General features: G+C 43.2%; 2 protein-coding genes and 1 pseudogene across 5 annotated transcripts in view; all 3 read left to right on the plus strand.

Moving 5' to 3' along the window:
- Positions 1-4296: 4296 nt before the first annotated feature.
- LOC103080080 (apolipoprotein F-like) lies at positions 4297-4892 on the plus strand (annotated as a pseudogene).
- Positions 4893-7108: 2216 nt separating this feature from the next.
- On the plus strand, positions 7109-8061 carry LOC103080352 (apolipoprotein F). Its single transcript, XM_082931420.1, is given in 2 exon segments — positions 7109-7925; positions 7928-8061. Coding segments are annotated over 2 exon segments (942 nt in total). The 5' UTR covers positions 7109-7117.
- A 1138-nt stretch (positions 8062-9199) lies between these two features.
- The window catches only part of STAT2 (signal transducer and activator of transcription 2), a 14231-nt gene continuing 4540 nt past the window's right edge, over positions 9200-18890 (plus strand). For 2 of the 4 annotated variants that reach the window (XM_007467718.1, XM_007467719.1), the window contains exons 1-11: positions 11462-11593; positions 11749-11902; positions 12251-12346; positions 12522-12611; positions 12705-12780; positions 13217-13302; positions 13466-13614; positions 17405-17563; positions 17668-17760; positions 17976-18035; positions 18698-18718. In XM_007467718.1, coding sequence (XP_007467780.1) covers positions 11463-11593; positions 11749-11902; positions 12251-12346; positions 12522-12611; positions 12705-12780; positions 13217-13302; positions 13466-13614; positions 17405-17563; positions 17668-17760; positions 17976-18035; positions 18698-18718 — 1115 coding nt within the window. In that variant the 5' untranslated portion in view covers position 11462. Of the gene's footprint in view, positions 9241-11449; positions 11594-11748; positions 11903-12250; positions 12347-12521; positions 12612-12704; positions 12781-13216; positions 13303-13465; positions 13615-17404; positions 17564-17667; positions 17761-17975; positions 18036-18697; positions 18719-18890 lie in introns of those variants that run through there. The other 2 variants (XR_457116.1, XM_007467720.1) reach the window with 2 other exon arrangements.

An 18890-nucleotide genomic window follows, 5' to 3' on the forward strand; every position in this document is an offset into this window, starting at 1 on the left:
TTTCTTTTGTTGCCTGTTCTTTTAGTGTCATATGCAATAAATCACTGCCAAATGCAATGTCATGAGGATTTTTTTTCCTATGTTTTCTTCTAAGAAACTGTTTTAGCTCTTATGTTCAGGTCTTTGATCCATTTTGAGTTGTTGTTGTTGTTGTTGTTGTTGTTGTTGTTTTTGCGGTACGCGGGCCCCTCACTGTTGTGGCCTCTCCCGTTGCGGAGCACAGGCTCCGGACGTGCAGGCTCAGCGGCCATGGCTCACGGGCCCAGCCGCTCCGTGGCATGTGGGATCTTCCCGGACCGAGGCACGAACCCGCGTCCCCTGCATTGGCAGGCTGACTCTCAACCACTGCACCACCAGGGAAGCCTTTCTGTTTATTTTTTAAATTGAAACTATGTTTTGTTTTTCTTGTTGATTTTTATAAGTTCCCAATATGTTAAGCAATGTTAAGCAAAATCTCTCATCCACTTATCTGTTAGAGCTAAACTAGAATTATTTTCAGGAAATGCTTTCATTTGCTGAAGCATATTATCTCGGGAGGCAAGGCTTCTTTAGTTGTGTGTCCTCGTTTGTATCTTCATTTAAAAAAAAATTTTATTTATTTATTTATTTATTTTTGGCTGTATTTGGGTCTTCGTTGCTGCGCGCGGGCTTTCTCTAGTTGCAGTGAGCAGAGGCTACTCTTCATTGCGGTGCACAGGCTTCTCATTGCGGTGGCTTCTCTGGCTGCGGAGCACGGGCTGTAGGTGCACAAGCTTCAGTACTTGGGGCTCGCGGGCTCCAGAGCGCAGGCTCAGTAGTTGTGGCGCACGGCCTTAGTTGCTCCGCGGCATGTGGGATCTTCCCGGACCAGGGCTCCAACCCGTGTCCCCTGCATTGGCAAGTGGATTCTTAACCACTGTGCCACCAAGGTAGTCCCAGTATCTTCATTTTTAAGAAGAGCAGTTATTCTCTCACTGCAGCTCAGCTGCTTACAAAAGCATGCAAGTGTGGCTTTGACTGGCCTTGCAGAATGACTCCTGTGAGGTACTTGTCATTATGTGTAGTACCACACTGTTATGATTACTGTAGCTTTTTTTTTTTTTTTTCAGGAACCACTTCAGTCTTATTTTGACTTCTTTTTGATCATCAAAGTTGTTTTCATCTTTGTAGTGATGTAGCTTTGTAATGTATTTTCAAATCAGGAAGCAAGTCCTCCAAGTTTGTTTTCTTTTTCAAGATTGTTTCAGCTATTCAGTGTCTCTTGAAATTTCATGTGAATTTTAGGATGGTTTCTCTGTTTTTGCAAAAAACATTACTGGGATTTTGGAAGAGATTGCATTAGATTTGTTAGTCTCTTTGGGTAGTATTGACATCTTAACAATGTTAAGTCTTCCAATCTATGGGTGTGATGTCTTTCCATTTATTTATGCCTTCTTTAATTTCTTTCAGCAATGTTTTGTAGTTTTCAATGTATAAGTCTTTTGCCACCTTGGTTAAGTTTATTCCTAAGTATTTTTATGCTTTTTGATGCTATTGTAAAAAAATTGTTTTCTTTCTTTATTTCTTTTTTCATATTTTTCACTGTTAGTGTATAGACATGCAGCTAATTTGGGGTGTTGATTTTTTATCCTGCAACTTTGCTTAATTTGCTTATTAATTCTAGCAGGTGTGTGTGTGTGTGTGTTGTGAATATTTAGGGTTTTCTACATATATGATCACGTCTTCTGCAAACAGAGATAATTTTGCTTTTTCCTTTCCAATTTGGATGTCTTTTTTTCTTTTTCTTGCCTAATTGCTCAACACTATGTTGAATAAAAGTGTTGAAAGCAAACATCTTTGTCTTGTTCCTGATCTTAGAGGAAAAGCTTTCAGTCTTTTACCATCGAATATGATGCTAGCTGTGGGTTTTTCATTTATGACCTTTATTATTAAGATAGTTTCTTCCTATTTCTAATTTATTGATGTAAAATGCTCTTCTACATCAATTGAGATGATCATGTGATTTTTCTCTTTCATTCTGTTAATGTAGTGAATTACACTGATTTTCATATATTGAACCACTCTTACATTCTAGAAATAAATCCCACCTTGCCATGGTGTATAATCCTTTCAATATGCTACCAAATTCAAGTTGCTAGTATTTTGCATTAATATTCTCATGAGGTATAGGTCTGTAGTTTTCTTTCCTTGTAGGGTCATTGTCTAGCTTTGATATCAGGGTAATGCTGGTCTCACAGAATTAGTTAGACATGTTCCCTCCTCTTTGATATTTTAGAAGAGTCTGAGAAGGACTGGTATTAATTCTTCTTCAAATGTTTGGTAGGAAAAAAAAGAATATAAAAAATAAAAACTAAACTAAAAAAACCCACAAATGTTTGGTAGAATTCACCAATAAGACTGTTTTGTCCAGGGCTTTTCTTTATTGGGAAATTTTTGATTACTGACTCAATCTCCTTACTAATTATAGGTCTATTCATATTTTCTATTACTTCATGACTCAGTCTTGGTAGGTTGTATGTTTCTAAGAATTTGTCTATTTCATCTAGATTATCCAATTTATTGTCATACACCTATTCATAGTACTCTCAAAATCCTTTTTGTTTCTGTAAAACAAATAGTAATATCCCCACTTTCATTTATTCTTTTTATTGAGATGTAATTGACCTATTATATTGGTTTCCTTGGTGGGAATGTAAACTGGTGCAGCCACTGTTAAAAACAGTATGGAAGTTCCTCAAAAAATTAGGATTTTCTACATAAACAATCATGTTTCTAAATGAATACCGTTCTAATTTCCTTTCTATTTTTTATGCGATTAATTTTTTATTATTTCCTCATTACACTACTTAGGACTTCCAGTACAATGCTGAAAAAGTGATGAGTAGATATTCCTGCTTTTTGATAGATCTTAGGAAAAAAGGGTTAAATATTTTATCCTTTGTTATGTTACTCCACAGAAACGGTATAGTCCTAGGTAGGGTTCCCTAGGGATTTAGCAACCAGTAACTTCAGGTAGTGTTGGACCGCTTTGCACCTAGTTCTTGCTTCCTACAATTTTGGTAGTGCATCCTTACAGACCTACCCCTCTTCTTTCTTCTGTCTGCTGTTAGTTGTCAGGGACCGCTGCTGGGAACTGAAGGAAGTGAAATAGAGGGAAGGACTCTGGACCGCTCCCTCTGGCCTGTTCCACTCAGAAATGAGTGACAGCAACTACTGACCCCATGTGCCACAACTACTGAAGCCCGCGCACCTAGAGCCCGTGCTCCTCAACAAGAGAAGCCACCGCAATGAGAAGCCCTCGTACCGCAACAAAGAGTAGCAACTAAAAGAAAGCCCACGTGCAGCAACGAGGACCCAACACAAACAAAAATAAATAAATAAATAATTTTTAAAAAAGAAATGAGTGACAGCACCAAAGAAACTTTTTACCATAACAATACGTAGGAACCTGTACTAGTTTCAGAAGGCATCAGATACCTTCTTCCCCTATTTTTTGGACTGTCGTTACACTAAACCCTAGATGAAGCCTAATGTTTGGAGTTTTGGTTAGATATGGAAAGAGTTACCACCCAGCTGATGAACACATTTTATTTGTGTTTTGCATTGGAATTAGAAAAGTGAGAAGTAGAAGTCGTACCGATTTCATTTAACTTACCAATATTTTCAGTTTCCCTGGACTTTCACCCAATGTATACTTTTAATAAGAACTTATTAAACGTTTTAGGGGTCTCTTGCCAGAGGTCATCAGCCTTTTTGCCTTACCTCTTCTCCCTTTCAGAAGATACAGGGGAACTTCTCCTCATCTCATGTATAGGTCCAGGGTAAAACCTTAGGACAATAGGGGTATGGGGCAGGACAAGTAGGGTCAAAAAGGGAAAAGGCCTATTTGTCAGTATAGGACAAAGGTGAGGAGGACGAAGTCTGGGCTGGAGAGAGATGAATAAATATTTGCAAATGCTATGTCCTTCATTGTTTTGGACACTATCAGCATTCTGGCATCCTCGTGATTCTGGCTGGGGCAAAGGAGAAAGTGGGATACAACAAAAAAATCAAAACAGTCATTCCAGCCATGAAGATACCAAAGCAAAGGAGATGTTTGGACTTTCTTGTTCCTCTGGTTTTTTTCTTCCTCAAAACAGTGAGGATCTCCCATAGCCTTTAATAGTGGGCCTGAGGTATGTCCAGGTAACTGAAGTTTCTAAGGGCCAAGACACTTCCTAGTTCTGACCAGTCTTAGTATCTCTTCATCCCAAGCCTTTCCCCACTTCCCAATCTGAGCACTGCTTCTTTCTAGCAGGGCTGTTCTGCTGACCCACCATGATCCAGGCTGTACTGCTCCTTTGCTGCATCTTACTGTCCCCATTGGCTGTCTTTCCAAGAAATACTCAGAAGGGGTTCTGACTTTCCAGCTGTTTTTCATAGAAACTGGGCATCCTCTGAACGTGCTCTCCAACCAGATCCCTCTCCCAGATTCCAAGACCTGCCAGGTTCTCTTATGTACGGCCCCATCCTTAGCCCCTCCACTTGAGTACCTATCCAACTTAGCTCTGGAGGTGGCCCAGGAGGAGGATGTCGGCCCAGCTGAGGCCCACATTCTGTAGCTTCAGCTTGTTAAGATGGGAGGAAAAGACACCACTGAAACCCTCATCTATGAGAGAGAGCAAAAAGCACAATGAGGAAGAAGGCATTGGCAATGCTAAAGTCATTCTGAGGGATCTTGGGGGACCCACAGGGAGGCTTGGATAAATCCAAAACTCAGCTACTCGCCCTGAGGAATGTATTAATGATGGCAAATATGCCCACTGGGGTGGCTGGTCTGCCAGTTAGCTTGGATGGTGATTGAGTTTGCTGAGAAGCCATCCCCCATGATGCTGGTGACACAGTTCAGAGCTTTTGCTATCAACATCCCCTAGAACTGCAGGTATGAGTCTTGGGAACATGTTGGAGAATTAGGTAAAAAGCTGAAGACATCCCCAAGTTAAGAGCCTCTCAGTGCCTATGGATGATGACAATATAATTTATCAAATGTTCCACAGTTATTCTGAAGTGCTTTATGGGGAAATTGATACAGGAACTTGTCCAGATTCTTTACTTCAGATATTCAGTGCCACCTAGGTGACAAGTCTGCTTTCCCAGGACTACTTTCAAGGATGGGACACAGTAAGTAGGCAGAAATGTTGGACACCACTTAGGATAGGTATATGCTCTTTATTTCATCCCAGTGCTAAAAGACACAGGTGACTGGTGTTAGCCTTGCTTTTCTCCACTCAGTAGCTCTCAGTCCTTATTTCACATTCCATTTTCCATTTTTTCTTTCAGTTATCATATACTGTACCTGTAATATGTCTAAGCATGAGAAACATTTTAACTTTCTTTTTCTGTTTTTATAATTTTTATTGACGTATAGTTGATTTACAATGTTGTTAGTTTCAGGTGTACAGCAAACTGATTCAGTTATACATATAGCCGTTTTTAGATTCTTTTCCATTGTAGGTTATTAAAATTTCTAATCATCTTATTTCTACTCTGTGCCAGCTAAGCTAATAGTCTCTTACCAGCTCTTATCAAACTCCACTCCACCCTTTCCTACTACCCTCTCTTTAAAAGTTCTCATTCTTCAAAGTCATTACAAAAAATCATCAGTTATGAAAAGTAAACACAGGACTCAATGGTTCCTAACACTTTTTTTCCTGAACTTTGTCAACGTGCTGTAGAGCGCAAAGTGTTACAAAGATCAAATGACTTAGAAATTATTCTTTTGAAATCTCGAATTGCTTCTAGGAGGTATATGATTTCAATCCTCCAAATGAATTTCCAGGCACCATTGAAGCTGACTTGCCCTAATGAAGTGTTAAAAACTAAATAGATAGTTTGCTTACACTTCTCTATGCCCATTTTGTTTCTTTGTTCGTTTGTTTTTCTATTCTCATCTTTTAAAAAATGATAATTTTAATCTTTGGAATGCACACAAAGAAACTTCATCATATTCTTTCTATTCTCCAGTCCCTCATATTTCCCTCCACATGTTGAAAAGTGTGCTATTGAAAACATTAGCTAGATAGAAAGACAGAGAAATAGATACATAGATAGACAGATTGATTTTTTTATTGATAATTACATTTATAATTCAAGGAAACTTCAAATGTTCAGAACATTTACAATCTGATGAAAGCTTAAAGACACTTATTGTTAACTAATAAAAATGGCTAAGCAATGATATCACAAATCTGTGATCCATTATTATATCCATTAGAATGACTGGATTAGTAAAAGAAACAAGTGGAAGTTGGGTGGATTATACTGGAGCTCAATCTCTCTCAGCATAGAGAACAGCTGATGGATAAACAATTGTTATCCACAATGGATGAGTCCAGCAGATTCTTATGGGCTGCATAACGTTATTTCTATCTTTGGAAAGGGAAGTTAAAAATAAGGCCAAAAAAATAAATAAATAAGGCCAAAACTACAGAATAGAAACACAAAGAAGCATTTTAACTTTTTTCTCATTCATCTACCTTGTACTAAATCTCCAATGAGACACTGAAGCTTGCTAATTTAATTTTTAAACTGAAAAAAGAATCATAGACATCTAACCTCTTCTGATTCTGGGTTTCCCAGCTTCTATCATGAGCTAGAGTGTGAAAGTGACAGGGACTGGTAGGAAATGCCAAAGAACAGAGTTTTTAGGTATTGAGATCCAGTGTGTGACAAGGGGACAAGGTTTGAGAAGCCAGTACAAATGGACAAATATTTGCAGAGATTACATCTCTTACTGATAATAGGGGAAAGCCAATAGCTACTTTCTTCACCCGACAGAGGAGTAGGCAGAACAGGATCGAGGAGCAACCAAATCTATCAAAGCCGTCTTACTTCTTAATCACCAGACTTTGTGGTAATTTGGGGCTCCCTATTAAATGGGTGGAAATCAGGCAGAGGAAGACCTGAAGATGGAGAAGGCCAAGAGGGAACAATTGGGTTGCATTTCCTGTTTCTCAGTTCTTTAGCTAAAAAGAACAGAAGTTTGGAGGTGATAGATGAGGTTCTCCCTGAGTCCTGGGCTCCTTTTGGACCACAGCCCTTACGGAAACGGTTTGTATGTTTCTGATTTCTCCCGTCTCCAGTGCACTCTGCTCTGGACATGCGTGGTCTCAGACTCATCATGATACCAGCTGAGCTACTTGTTTGCTGCTTCCTGCTGCACGCTGTGGATGCCATTTCATATGGAAACCAGACAAACGTCTTGGTGCATCTTCCCTCATCCTTGGGATCCTGGCTACCTTCCTCAGCCCCATTGTCTTGCCGGACGCTGCTCCCCAAATCCCTGCCTGGCTTCACCCACATGGCCCTTCTCCCCAAGTTCCTGGTAGGCCTGCCCCTGGTGATTGCCTTGGAGAAAGCTGGCTGTCAAGCTGATGTACGGGTCCTGCAGCTTCAGCTCTACCGCCAGGGGAGTGTAAAGGCTACACAGATCCTCATCAGACATCTTCAAGAGCTCGAGAAAAGCAGAAGCACAGGGACGGGAGTGTCAGTGGACGCCCTGGCCTCTGCTCTGCAGCTGTTGGCCAGGGAGCACCCAGACCCAGAGAGGGCCCGACGATCCCTCTCCATCAAGGACTGCGAGCAGGAGCAGGAGCAGAGAGTGCACGATGTAGTCCAGCTGTTGCCAGGAGTGGGAACCTTCTACAACCTGGGCACAGCATTGTATTATGCTGTTCAGAACTGCTCAGACAAGGCCAAGGAACGAGGCCGAGACGGGGTCATAGATCTGGGTTATGAACTTCTGATGGCCATGGCTGGAGTGTCAGGGGGGCCCACGGGAGTAATGATCAGTACTGCACTTAAACCTATAGTGAAGGCTGGGGTTCAGAAGGTGATCCAGTATTATAATGAGAGAGAGGTGAACAGCCCTCCACCAGAGACCAGCAAGGAGGTCTTGGGGGGCACCTCAAATTGAGTCACCTGGAAGAAACAACTACCATGGCCCCTTTGGTATCAGTAGTAAGTTCAGTTCCTTACTGGCAGTGGAACTTACTCTATGACTATGGCTTAGATCCTAGGGATGGGAATACTACTGAGATATAAAAGAAGGTGGTACGGAATTCCTTGGCTGTCCAGTGGTTAGAACTCCACTCTTTCACTGCCAAAGGGGCCAGGTTCAATCCCTGGTCGGGGAACTAAGATCCCCGTAAGCTGCGCAGCAATCAATCAATCAAACAATCAATCAATTATAAAAGAAGGTGGTGGGACTTCCCTGGCGGCCCAGTGGTTAAGAATCCACACTTCCACTGCAGGGGGTGCGGGTTTGACCCCTGGTGGGGAAACTAAGATCCTGCATGCCAGCACAGTGCAGCCAAAAAAAAAAAAAAAAAAGGTGGTAAACATGTTGACTAGATCTAATATTCTGACAAGTTGTACGTGTGTGTTCAAAATCCAAATCTCTGATTTTTTTTATCAAGGAGGAAGGCAGTACTGTAAAATGTAGAAATTTTAAAGTTTTGAAATTTTTTAATTTAAAAAAATTTTAAAGTTTGGAATCGGAGGATTTGGCTTTGAATCCAGGCTCCACTTGTCAGAGCTTCAGCGACCATTGACTAGTACCTTCTTTCTCCAAACTCAGTTTTTTAAATTTCTAAAGAATAGTGATTTGCATCTCAATGGGTTTCGTGGAAATTAAAAACGGTACGTTGTCCTAATGCTTAGCACGGTACCAACAATAAATAGGCTTTTGTTGTTTTTGTTGTTATTACTTAAGCCCTCCCCTTCCTGTCCCAATATGTCGAAATTCCGCCTCGCTTGTTAGCTCAGCGCCTCCAAGGACCTGAGCCAGTCTCGGTTCCGCTGCATAAGTGCGGGTTCTGGGAAATCAGCTGTTTCAGTCCTGAGCTCTTCTGTTCATTGGATTCCTCCCTCCGCAGATACGGGGCAGGGCTTACTTGAGCTTTCCTACCAATCGCTGCAGTTAGAGGTGTGGTTTCGGCTCCGCTTGTCCCGCCTCGCGGAGAAGGAGGAGTTGTGGTGGCGCCAATGAATTCACAGCCTGGAGAAGAGGTTGGCTGAATGGCAGCCAGTGTCGGGGCGCCTCTATGGGAATGGCGAGCTCCGGGGTTCAGCCGCTCACTCAAGCCTGTGGCAAGGGGGCGGGTTCGAGAGGCGGGCCGAAGCCGAGGGCGGCGCGGGAGGCCCTGGTGCCAGAGCTCTGTCTGGGGACCGGAAGCCTGGACCACAGCTACTGGAGGGAGCGGGGGCTGAGACTCTAACCAGGTACCGGCCCTGAGAAGGTGCGTGGGGGTGTGGGTGGAGGCGCGAGTTTCTCCCTGAGAGGGCAGGCGGGCCCTGGGGGGGTACGCCCCGGCGGGGTCAGACTCTGTCCCCAGGTTGAAACAGGAGCTGTCGCCTCCTTCATCCTCCTGTCCAACCTAGGTCCCCAACCGTAACGCACCCCGCCCTCCAGAAACACCCCTGCAACTTTCAAGACCCGAAACCTGGCATTGTTGCATTGATTGGTTCAGTGTCTTGGCCAACGCTTTTACCTTCCGATCTGTTATTTTTGATTCTTACCAAAAAAAAGAAAGAAAAAAATAGAGTTCTTTTCAGAAAAGCTTATTGAGCACAAAATACGCTCCTAAAAGAGTGTTGGATAACTGGAGAAAAAAGAGTTTACAGCCCTTAACCTCCGTGCTTGCAATCTATTTAAGAAGGCCAGGTTTTTTGGTTTTGTTTTTCATATTTAAACCTCAGGGTTTACTTGCCGCCTTGCTTTATTAATACCAGCCAATTAGTTCCTTAGGAACTGGGGCCTCGTCGTTTGTTTTTAAAAAGCAATACAAGTACATAGTGTAAAAAGTCAAGCACTACTAAAGGGTTAAAGTGAAAAGTAGGAGCCCTTGCCCAATTTTTTACTTCCCTTGTTCCTACTTCCCAGAGGTAGAAAGGCAGCTCATGATTATTTGTACTGGTGGAAAAGAATCTTTCCCACCCCAAGCATTTGATTTGTAATAAAATCACGTGACCTTTTTTTAGACCACAGAAGTGGGTGTTAATTCTTTTTTGTTAGGCTCAGGCTGCAAGAAGTTTTGATTTCCTAAACAGACAGATGGCAGTGGGCGGGGAAAGGTAGGGAGAAGGGCTCCACCCAGCCTGCTTGGTGGCAGGCAAAAACAAGTGTTGAGTGAATTTTCTCACAAACTTAATAATCCACATGAAGAATCAGAGATTGACAGAAGTCATAAAAGTGTCACAATCTTAGGGATTGAGTGACCCCTTACACAGTATTTAAGTATCTTAAACATCTTCTAGAGAATGAAGCTCCTCTTTCCAACATGGAGAGCAGTTTATCTCCAAGGAGGTTCAGCCTCTGATAAAGCGTTGGGGCCAGCCGGGATAATGCTGAAATAAATACTTAAGACTGGGACTTCCCTGGTGGTCTTGTGGTTAAGACTCCACGCTTCCACTGCAGTGGGTTCAATCCCTGGTGGGGGAACTAAAATCCTGCATGCCGTGCGGCGTGGCCAAAAATAAATAAATAATTTAAAAAACACTTTTTTTTAAATACTTAAGACTGGGACTTCCCTGGTGGTCTTGTGGTTAAGACTCCACGCTTCCACTGCAGTGGGTTCAATCCCTGGTGGGGGAACTAAAATCCTGCATGCCGTGCGGCGTGGCCAAAAATAAATAAATAATTTAAAAAACACTTTTTTTTAAATACTTAAGACTGGGACTTCCCTGGTGGTCTTGTGGTTAAGACTCCACGCTTCCACTGCAGTGGGTTCAATCCCTGGTGGGGGAACTAAAATCCTGCATGCCGTGCGGCGTGGCCAAAAATAAATAAATAATTTAAAAAACACTTTTTTTTAAATACTTAAGACTGGGACTTCCCTGGTGGTCTTGTGGTTAAGACTCCACGCTTCCACTGCAGTGGGTTCAATCCCTGGTGGGGGAACTAAAATCCTGCATGCCGTGCGGCGTGGCCAAAAATAAATAAATAATTTAAAAAACACTTTTTTTTAAATACTTAAGACTGACCTTTAAATGCTCCAGCATAAGTGAATACAAACACAAACAAATAAATTTAAAATAAATTCATCGGGGGAGATAGATGAAATGAGATTGAGCAAGTATCATACATGTTTGTTGAAGCTGGATGATGGGTACATGGATGATCCTTGTACTACTCACTGTACTTTGTTGTGTGTTTGAAAATTACCATTGAAACAAAAAGGCCTACATATTGGAGCTCTTAAATGGTACTCCCTGGAAGAATATACACCAAACTGATAATATTGGTTACTTCTGGAGAGGAGGAAAAGGGACTAAGATTGGGAGTGGAGTCAATCTAGACTTTACTTTTTTTTCTGTATTTTTTCTTACCTGTATAATTAAACATTTTTTTTAATTTGTAATAATAAACAATCACGAGACTGTGGATGGTTTAGTCCAGCAAAATTTCCAATTGGGAACCTGCATCCTTCAGGCTCAGACCCCAAATGGCGCAGTGGGAGATGCTGCAGAATCTTGACAGCCCATTTCAGGATCAGCTGCACCAGCTCTATTCAAATAGCCTCCTGCCGGTGGACATTCGACAGTACTTGTCTGTCTGGATTGAAGATCAGAACTGGTGAGGCCTTCAGGAAGTTGGGGGGATGAGGAAAATGATTTCTTTCTTCTGAGCCCCCAGGATCCTGGAGACACCAAGGGCAGGAAGGGGTTGGAAGGCCTCAAGATGGTAGCACCCCTGCAGAGATACTAATCCTTGTCTTTCCTGGTCCCTAGGCAGGAAGCTGCACTGGGCAATGATGAGGCCAAGGCTAATATGCTATTCTTCCACTTCTTGGACCAACTGAACTATGAGTGTAGCCGCTGCAGCCAGGACCCTGAGTGTTTGTTGCTACAGCACAACTTGCGAAAATTCTATCGGGACATTCAGGTGCTTGGAGGAGCCAGGAATAACAAAGTAGGAATGGCAGCTGAGTGCAGAGGAGTACGTTTTAGGGTATGGAACATGGAACAGGACCTGGAGGTTCAAAGGACAGGGGAAGATCTGGGGAAAATGGGACAGAGTCTGGACTTGGGAGATCACTGGCAGAGAGAAGGACATAGTCTAGATGACCTATTTGGAAAGAGGCTAGGGTTTGGGGGACCAGTGGTGAAAAGGGGTAGGGCTTGGGACCCTGAAGAAGGGGAGAATCCTGACGTCACTGGTGGGGAGGGCCTGAGGTGGTAGTTCATTGATGGCAGTTAAGTTAAATCAGTCCTTTCTCGTTTCCTACTGCAGGCCTTTCCCCAGGGTGCTACCCAATTGGCTGAGATGATCTTTAATCTCCTTCTGGAAGAAAAAAGAATTCTGACCCAGGCTCAGAGGGCTCAGTCGGTGAGAACAATTTGGTGGTGATGTTGAAAGCTCCTGGTGTAGAGAGGGATCCTGCAAAGGACTCAGCAAATTTGCCTCAGAACAAGATCCCTCCACATCCTGTGGTTTCATTTCAGGCCTGGATTTCAGGGATGAAAGGTCAGAGTTGAAATGTGCTCAGAGCCTCTTATTTCAGGAGCAAGGAGAACCAGCCCTTGCAGCACCTGGGGAGAGCCAGCAGCCTGAGATTGAATCCCGGATCCTGGAATTAAAGGCTATGATGGAGGTTGGTAGATGTGGCAAGAGCCAGGGTGGGCAGGAGACTCAGCCTGCCTCCTCTCACAGAAGCAGCCTCATCAGGGTCTCATCTCCTCTGCAGAAGCTGGTGAAATCCATCAGCCAACTGAAAGACCAGCAGGATGTCTTCTGCTTCCGATATAAGATCCAGACCTCAGGTAGAAAGCACATTGAGGGGTGGGAGAAAGATGCCTACTGGGAGGCCAAGGGTAGAATAGAGCAGAAGGGGAAAGCCCCAGTAAGCAATAATCACCTTCGGCTGCATCTTGCTGGTTACAGTCCTGCTGCCATTGCAAAGCTGGAGGTGTCAGGGTATGTTGTAGAGGTCAGGCTGGAGGTGTAGCTGAGGGACAGCTAGTGAATGTTGGAGGGGATGCTTGGGAAACTGCCTTAGCAGATTGAGTGGGCTTCTGGTTCTAGCAAGACCATTCAGAATTTGCATGAGGGCCCAGAGGTACCTGTGCTTTGGTTGGTTCCCCTTCTTCTCCCTTCAGAACTCCCCACTCCTGACTCTGGCTGAGGTCTGGGCTGGGAAGGAGAGGGGGAGGAACCCTAGGTCTGAGCATTTGTCTCACTCCTGCTCCTGCTGTCCAGCAAGGACACCCTCTTTGGACCCTCATCAGACCAGACAGCAGGACATTCTGCAGGAAACGCTCAATGAACTGGACAGAAGGAGAAAGGTGGGTGGCAGAGGACAGAGGGAGTGGGCAGCAGGGAACTGGGGAAAATGAGGCATCGGGAGCCTTGGCCTCCTAGCCTTGGCTTCTTTGTCTCTTCATCCCTGGTTGAATGGTGGAGGGTGATGGTGAGAGGCTCTCAGCACTCACTTTATGTCTTTCATAGGAGGTGCTAGATGCCTCCAAAGCACTGCTAGGCCGATTAACTACCCTAATTGAGCTACTGCTGCCCAAGTTGGAGGAGTGGAAAGTTCAGCAGCAGAAAGCCTGCATTGGAGGCCCCCCGGATGGAGGGTTGGAGCAGTTGGAGAAGTGGTGAGAGGCACCTCCCCACCCTCGTGCTCACCTGGCCCTAGTCCTAACTACCCACTGTGCTTTGTAGGTTATAATGCCCTGTGTATGACAAGAGATATAGCCCTCCTTAATCTCTGCTCCCAGAATGATCCCAGCTCCCTTGTCTGACTGCAGCTAAGCTCTGCTCTTCATTCTCACCACTCAGGGAGCCCAGAGCCCAGTCTTTGCTTTGGGGAAAGTAATGAATTGATCTACAATCCGATTTCTCCCTCCTGCTTAATCGTCCGAGAAATATCGTTTTACCTTTTTTTTAGTGCAATGAATATAATGCCAAAAAAATAATTACCAGTTACCTTAATATTCAGATGTAGCTACTACAATATTATTAAACAAAAATTGAATCATACTGTTCATACTATTTTGAGACCTGTGGGTTTGTTTGTTTTTTTTAACTTAGCAGTATATCATATTTACCCATGCCCATGATACTTTTATTTTTTGCATCTTTTGGCCATGCCACACAGCATATTGGATGTGGGATCGTTCCCCAACTAGGGATCAAACCCGCACCCCCTACAGTGGAAGGATGGAGTCTTAACCACTGGACCATCACGGAAGTCCCTACGCATGATACTTTTTTTTTTTTTCTTTTTTTTGGCTGTATTGGGTCTTCGTTGCTGTGTGCGGGCCTTCTCTAGTTGCGGTGAGCGGAGGCTACTCTTCATTGTGGTGCACAGGCTTCTCATTGCGGTGGCTTCTCTTGTTGCGGAGCACGGGCTCTAGGCACGCGGACTTCAGTAGTTGTGGCATGTGGGCTCAGTAGTTGTGGCTCTTGGGCTCTAGAACGCAGGCTCAGTAGTTGTGGCGCACAGGCTTGGTTGCTCCGCGGCATGTGGGATCTTCCCGGACCAGGGCTTGAACCTGTGTCCCCTGCATTGGCAGGCGGATTCTTAACCACTGCGCCACCAGGGAAGCCCTAAACAAATTTCTTTATTTGTTTTCCAGTAAACTCCTTATTTCATATTAATTTTATTGTGATGTAGAAAAAAATAACTAATGTGTCCTTCAACATATTTGAAAAATACCTATTATTTAGATATTTTGTCATGAGAAAATTTATTAAAATTTAAACTATTAAAAATATACCATGGGGCGGGCACCCATGGAATGAACTGGGAGACTGGGATTGACATATATACACTACTGATACTATATATAAAATAGATAACTAATGAGAACCTACTGTATAGCACAGGGAACTCTACTCAGTGCTCTGTGGTGACCTAAATGGAAAGGAAATCCAAAAAAGAGGGAATATATGTATACATGTAGCTGATTCACTTTGCTGTACAGCAGAAAGTAACACAACATTTGTAAAGCAACCATTCTCCAATAAAAATTAATATAAAAAAATAAAAATATACCACTGTTCAGATAAATTGAAAACAGATATATAGGGCTTAGGGTACAGGATAAGTGTTTACATTACAGTTGCACATGTATTCATCATTTTGTACAGGGGTTGGCAAATTATGGCCTGTGAGTGATTTCTTGCTATTTTAAACAGTGCTGCAGTAAATAACCTCATAGATCCATCTTTATTTACATCTCCAGTTATTTCTGTAATGTAAGTTATCAGAAGTGATATTCCTGGGTTAAAGTATATATTGGATTGGCCAGAAAGTTCGCTCGGTTAGTGAATGCATTGTTCGATAAAATTCTTGGTGAAAATGAAAAATGTGTTTTTTGTTTTTACTTAAAACTGAACGAATTTTTTGGCCAACCCAATACCTTTTCTTGGTGGTGGTGGTGCTGTTATTGTGTTTTTCTTTTGTTTCATTGTTTTTAATACAAAGAGCTTTATTTCTTTTTCTGATTGTAAATATAAAATATACTAATAGGAAAAATTTCAGAAAACTTAAAAGAGAAAAAAAGTAAAACTTACCTATGTGCGTAATCTGATCGTTCAGAGGTAACCACTGTTAATGCTTTTTTTAAAAAATTGTTGATGTGGACCATTTTTAAAGTCTTGATTGAATTTGTTACAATATTGCTTCTAAGTTTTGGTTTTTTTGGGCGTGAGGCATGTGGGATCTTAGCTCCCCGACCAGGAATCGAACCCACACCCCCTGCATTGGAAGGTGAAGTCTTAACCATTGGACCACCAGGGAAGTCCCCTGTTAATGCTTTTGAATACATTTTTCCAGATTTTCCCTGTACATATTCACAAATATACATCTATTTTAAACAGAACTCAGATTATATCATATATATACTATCTTGTAATTTTTTTAATTTAATGTTTTTTTTGTTTCTTTGTTTTTTTTTGTGGTACGCGGGCCTCTCACTGTGGTGGCCTCTCCCGTTGCGGAGCACAGGCTCCGGACGCGCAGGCTCAGCGGCCATGGCTCACGGGCCCAGCCGCTCCACAGCATGTGGGATCTTCCCGGACCGGGGCACAAACCCGTGTCCCCTGCATCGGCAGGCGGACTCTCAACAACTGCACCACCAGGGAAGCCCCTAATTTAATGTTTTTGAAAATTTTTTCTTGTTAAAAATTTGTGTCTATATCATTATTTTTAATGGTTGCATAGTATTCCATGATGTCAATATGCCATAATTTATATACCCAATACCAGTTGTTTCTAATTTTTCTATTACAGAAAACAAAGCTATGAACTATGAACATCTATCTTTGTCCATTTGTTTGTCTGATTATTTCCTTAGGATATATCTTAGAAATGGAATACTGTAAAATGTATATACACTTTTGAAGCTTTTAATTAATTAATTTATTTATTTTTAGAGAAACATGCACTTACTTTTTTTTTTTTTAATTAATTAATTTATTTAATTTTTGGCTGCATTGGGTCTTCGTTTCTGTGTGAGGGCTTTCTCTAGTTGCAGCCAGCGGGGGCCACTTTTCATCGCAGTGCGTGGGCCTCTCACTGTCCCGACCTCTCTTGTTGCGGAGCACAGGCTCCAGACGCGCAGGCTCAGTAGCTGTGGGTCACGGGCCCAGTTGCTCCGTGGCATGTGGGATCTTCCCAGACGAGGGCTTGAACCTGTGTCCCCTGCATTGGCAGGTGGATTCTTAACCACTGCGCCACCAGGGAAGCCCTGTTTTTATTTTTTATATATATATTTTGGCCACACCACGCAGCATGTGGGATCTTAGTTCCCTGACTAGGGATTGAACCCGCGCCCCTTGCGTTGGAAGCGTGGAGTCTTAACCACTGGACCACCAGGGAAGTACCCTGAAGCTTTTTAAAAAAAATAGTTCCAAACTGCTATCCCAATCTGTTTGCTCTTATGTAGTGGATAATTGTTTTCCTGTTACCATATTGCCTATTATTATTATTTCTTATTATATAGACAGTAAAACACATACAACTTCATCCCTTACTAGTTTTATGACCTTGAGCAAGTCACTTTAATCTTTCTGTGCCTCAGCTTTACCATCTGTAAAATAGGGATAATAACAGTACCTACCTCATAGGGTTGTTGTAAAAATTAACTCTATGCATGAAGATGTGTGAAGCACTTAGAATAAAAAGTACATATCAAGCGTCATGTGAAAGTTAGCTTTATTATGTTAATAAATCTTTTATCAATTTTATATGTGAAAGTGGCTTTGATATTCATTCCTTAGATTATGAACAAAGTTGAAAAATCTTTCACATGCTTCCTGGATTCTTTTTTGTCCCAATCAGTTTCTGACTTTCCACATAGTTAAAGGGGAGCTCTTGGAGCCTGTTTGGGGATTCCAGGAAACTGATGGATTCTTTCTCCCTTGGATTCTGTCACCCAGGTTCACAGCTGGATCAAAGCTGTTGTTTCATCTGCGGCAGCTGCTGAAGGAGCTAAAGGGATTGAGTCACATGGTCACCTATCAGGGGGACCCTCTGATCGAAGGGGTGGATCTGCGGAAGGCCCAGGTCACAGAGCTGCTACATCGCCTGCTCCACAGGTCTAGAGGCCAGGGAGGGACCTCGAGGGAGGCCAGAGGGAAGGGACAAGGGGAGCCATTCTTACAGATACTGACCTCTATATATTCTCTCCACATCTCCCCAGAGCCTTTGTAGTAGAAACCCAGCCCTGCATGCCCCAAACTCCCCATCGACCCCTCATCCTCAAGACTGGGAGCAAGTTCACCGTCCGAACAAGGTTGGCATTTCAGAACTCATTCCTACTTCCTTTTACCAGCCCTGGCACTGGTGCTTTCTGGTTTTACAAATCTTCCCACTCTTGGCTGTTTTGTCTCTCTTTTCCCCTCAATCTCCTTACCTCTTCTAATCTCTTCCCTTGTTTTTTTCAAACATCTGGTCTATCCAGGAGATTGAAGTTGACCACTTTCCCCCATCTCCCTCCCTCCCTTGCAGGCTGCTGGTGAGACTCCAGGAAGGCAATGAGTCACTGACTGCAGAAGTCTCCATTGATAGGTAAGTTGGAGCAGGTGAAGGGTGGGACCAAGGGGTGGCCAGGAAGTGGGGTGGTGGGGTGGAGGAGGCACCTACTCTTTACAACAGGGCCCTGGGGCTGTGTTCTTTTCCCTTCCATTCCTATCTCATAGAAATAGCTCTTCTCTTTTGTTGAGTGCTTACTGTGTGACATGTAGCTTGTCAATTACCCAATTTAAAATTGTCACGGGGGCTTCCCTGGTGGCGCAGTGGTTGAGAGTCCGCCTGCCGACGCAGGGGACACGGGTTCGTGCCCCGGTCCGGGAAGATCCCACATGCCGTGGAGCGGCTGGGCCCGTGAGCCATGGCCGCTGAGCCTGCGCGTCCAGAGCCTGTGCTCTGCAACAGGAGAGGCCACAACAGTGAGAGGCCCGCGTACCGCAAAAAAAAATAATAATAATAAAAATAAATAAATAAATAAATAAAATGAAATAAGATTGTCACAGGAACCCCATGAGTTAGGCATTATCAATGCACTATTCAAATGAGGAAACAAGTTCAGACAATTTGTGTCTCTAGTGCAAGGCCACATAACTGGTGAGCTGCAGATTTGGGTTTGAACCCGGGTCTGTCTGATTCCACGGACCAAATTCCTAACTTCTACACTATTTTGCTTCCCAGTGATTTTTTTTTTTTCTTTACAGAAATCCTCCTGAATCACAAGGGTAGGTGCCTGACAAGGACACTGCAAACTTTTGTGCACTGCATGACCTGTACCATCACATGTGGCAGCCCTGATGGGGACACAAACAAGGAGGAGGTTGATTTGGGTGGTGTATGGACAGAGGGAGAAGGGGAGGTCTGAAATGAAGTGGAACTTTTGTTATTTTCCTGCTG

The sequence above is a fragment of the Lipotes vexillifer genome, unplaced genomic scaffold (assembly GCF_000442215.2).
Source record: "Lipotes vexillifer unplaced genomic scaffold, Lipotes_vexillifer_v1.1 scaffold387, whole genome shotgun sequence".
In the NCBI taxonomy this organism is placed as follows: Eukaryota; Metazoa; Chordata; class Mammalia; order Artiodactyla; family Lipotidae; genus Lipotes; species Lipotes vexillifer.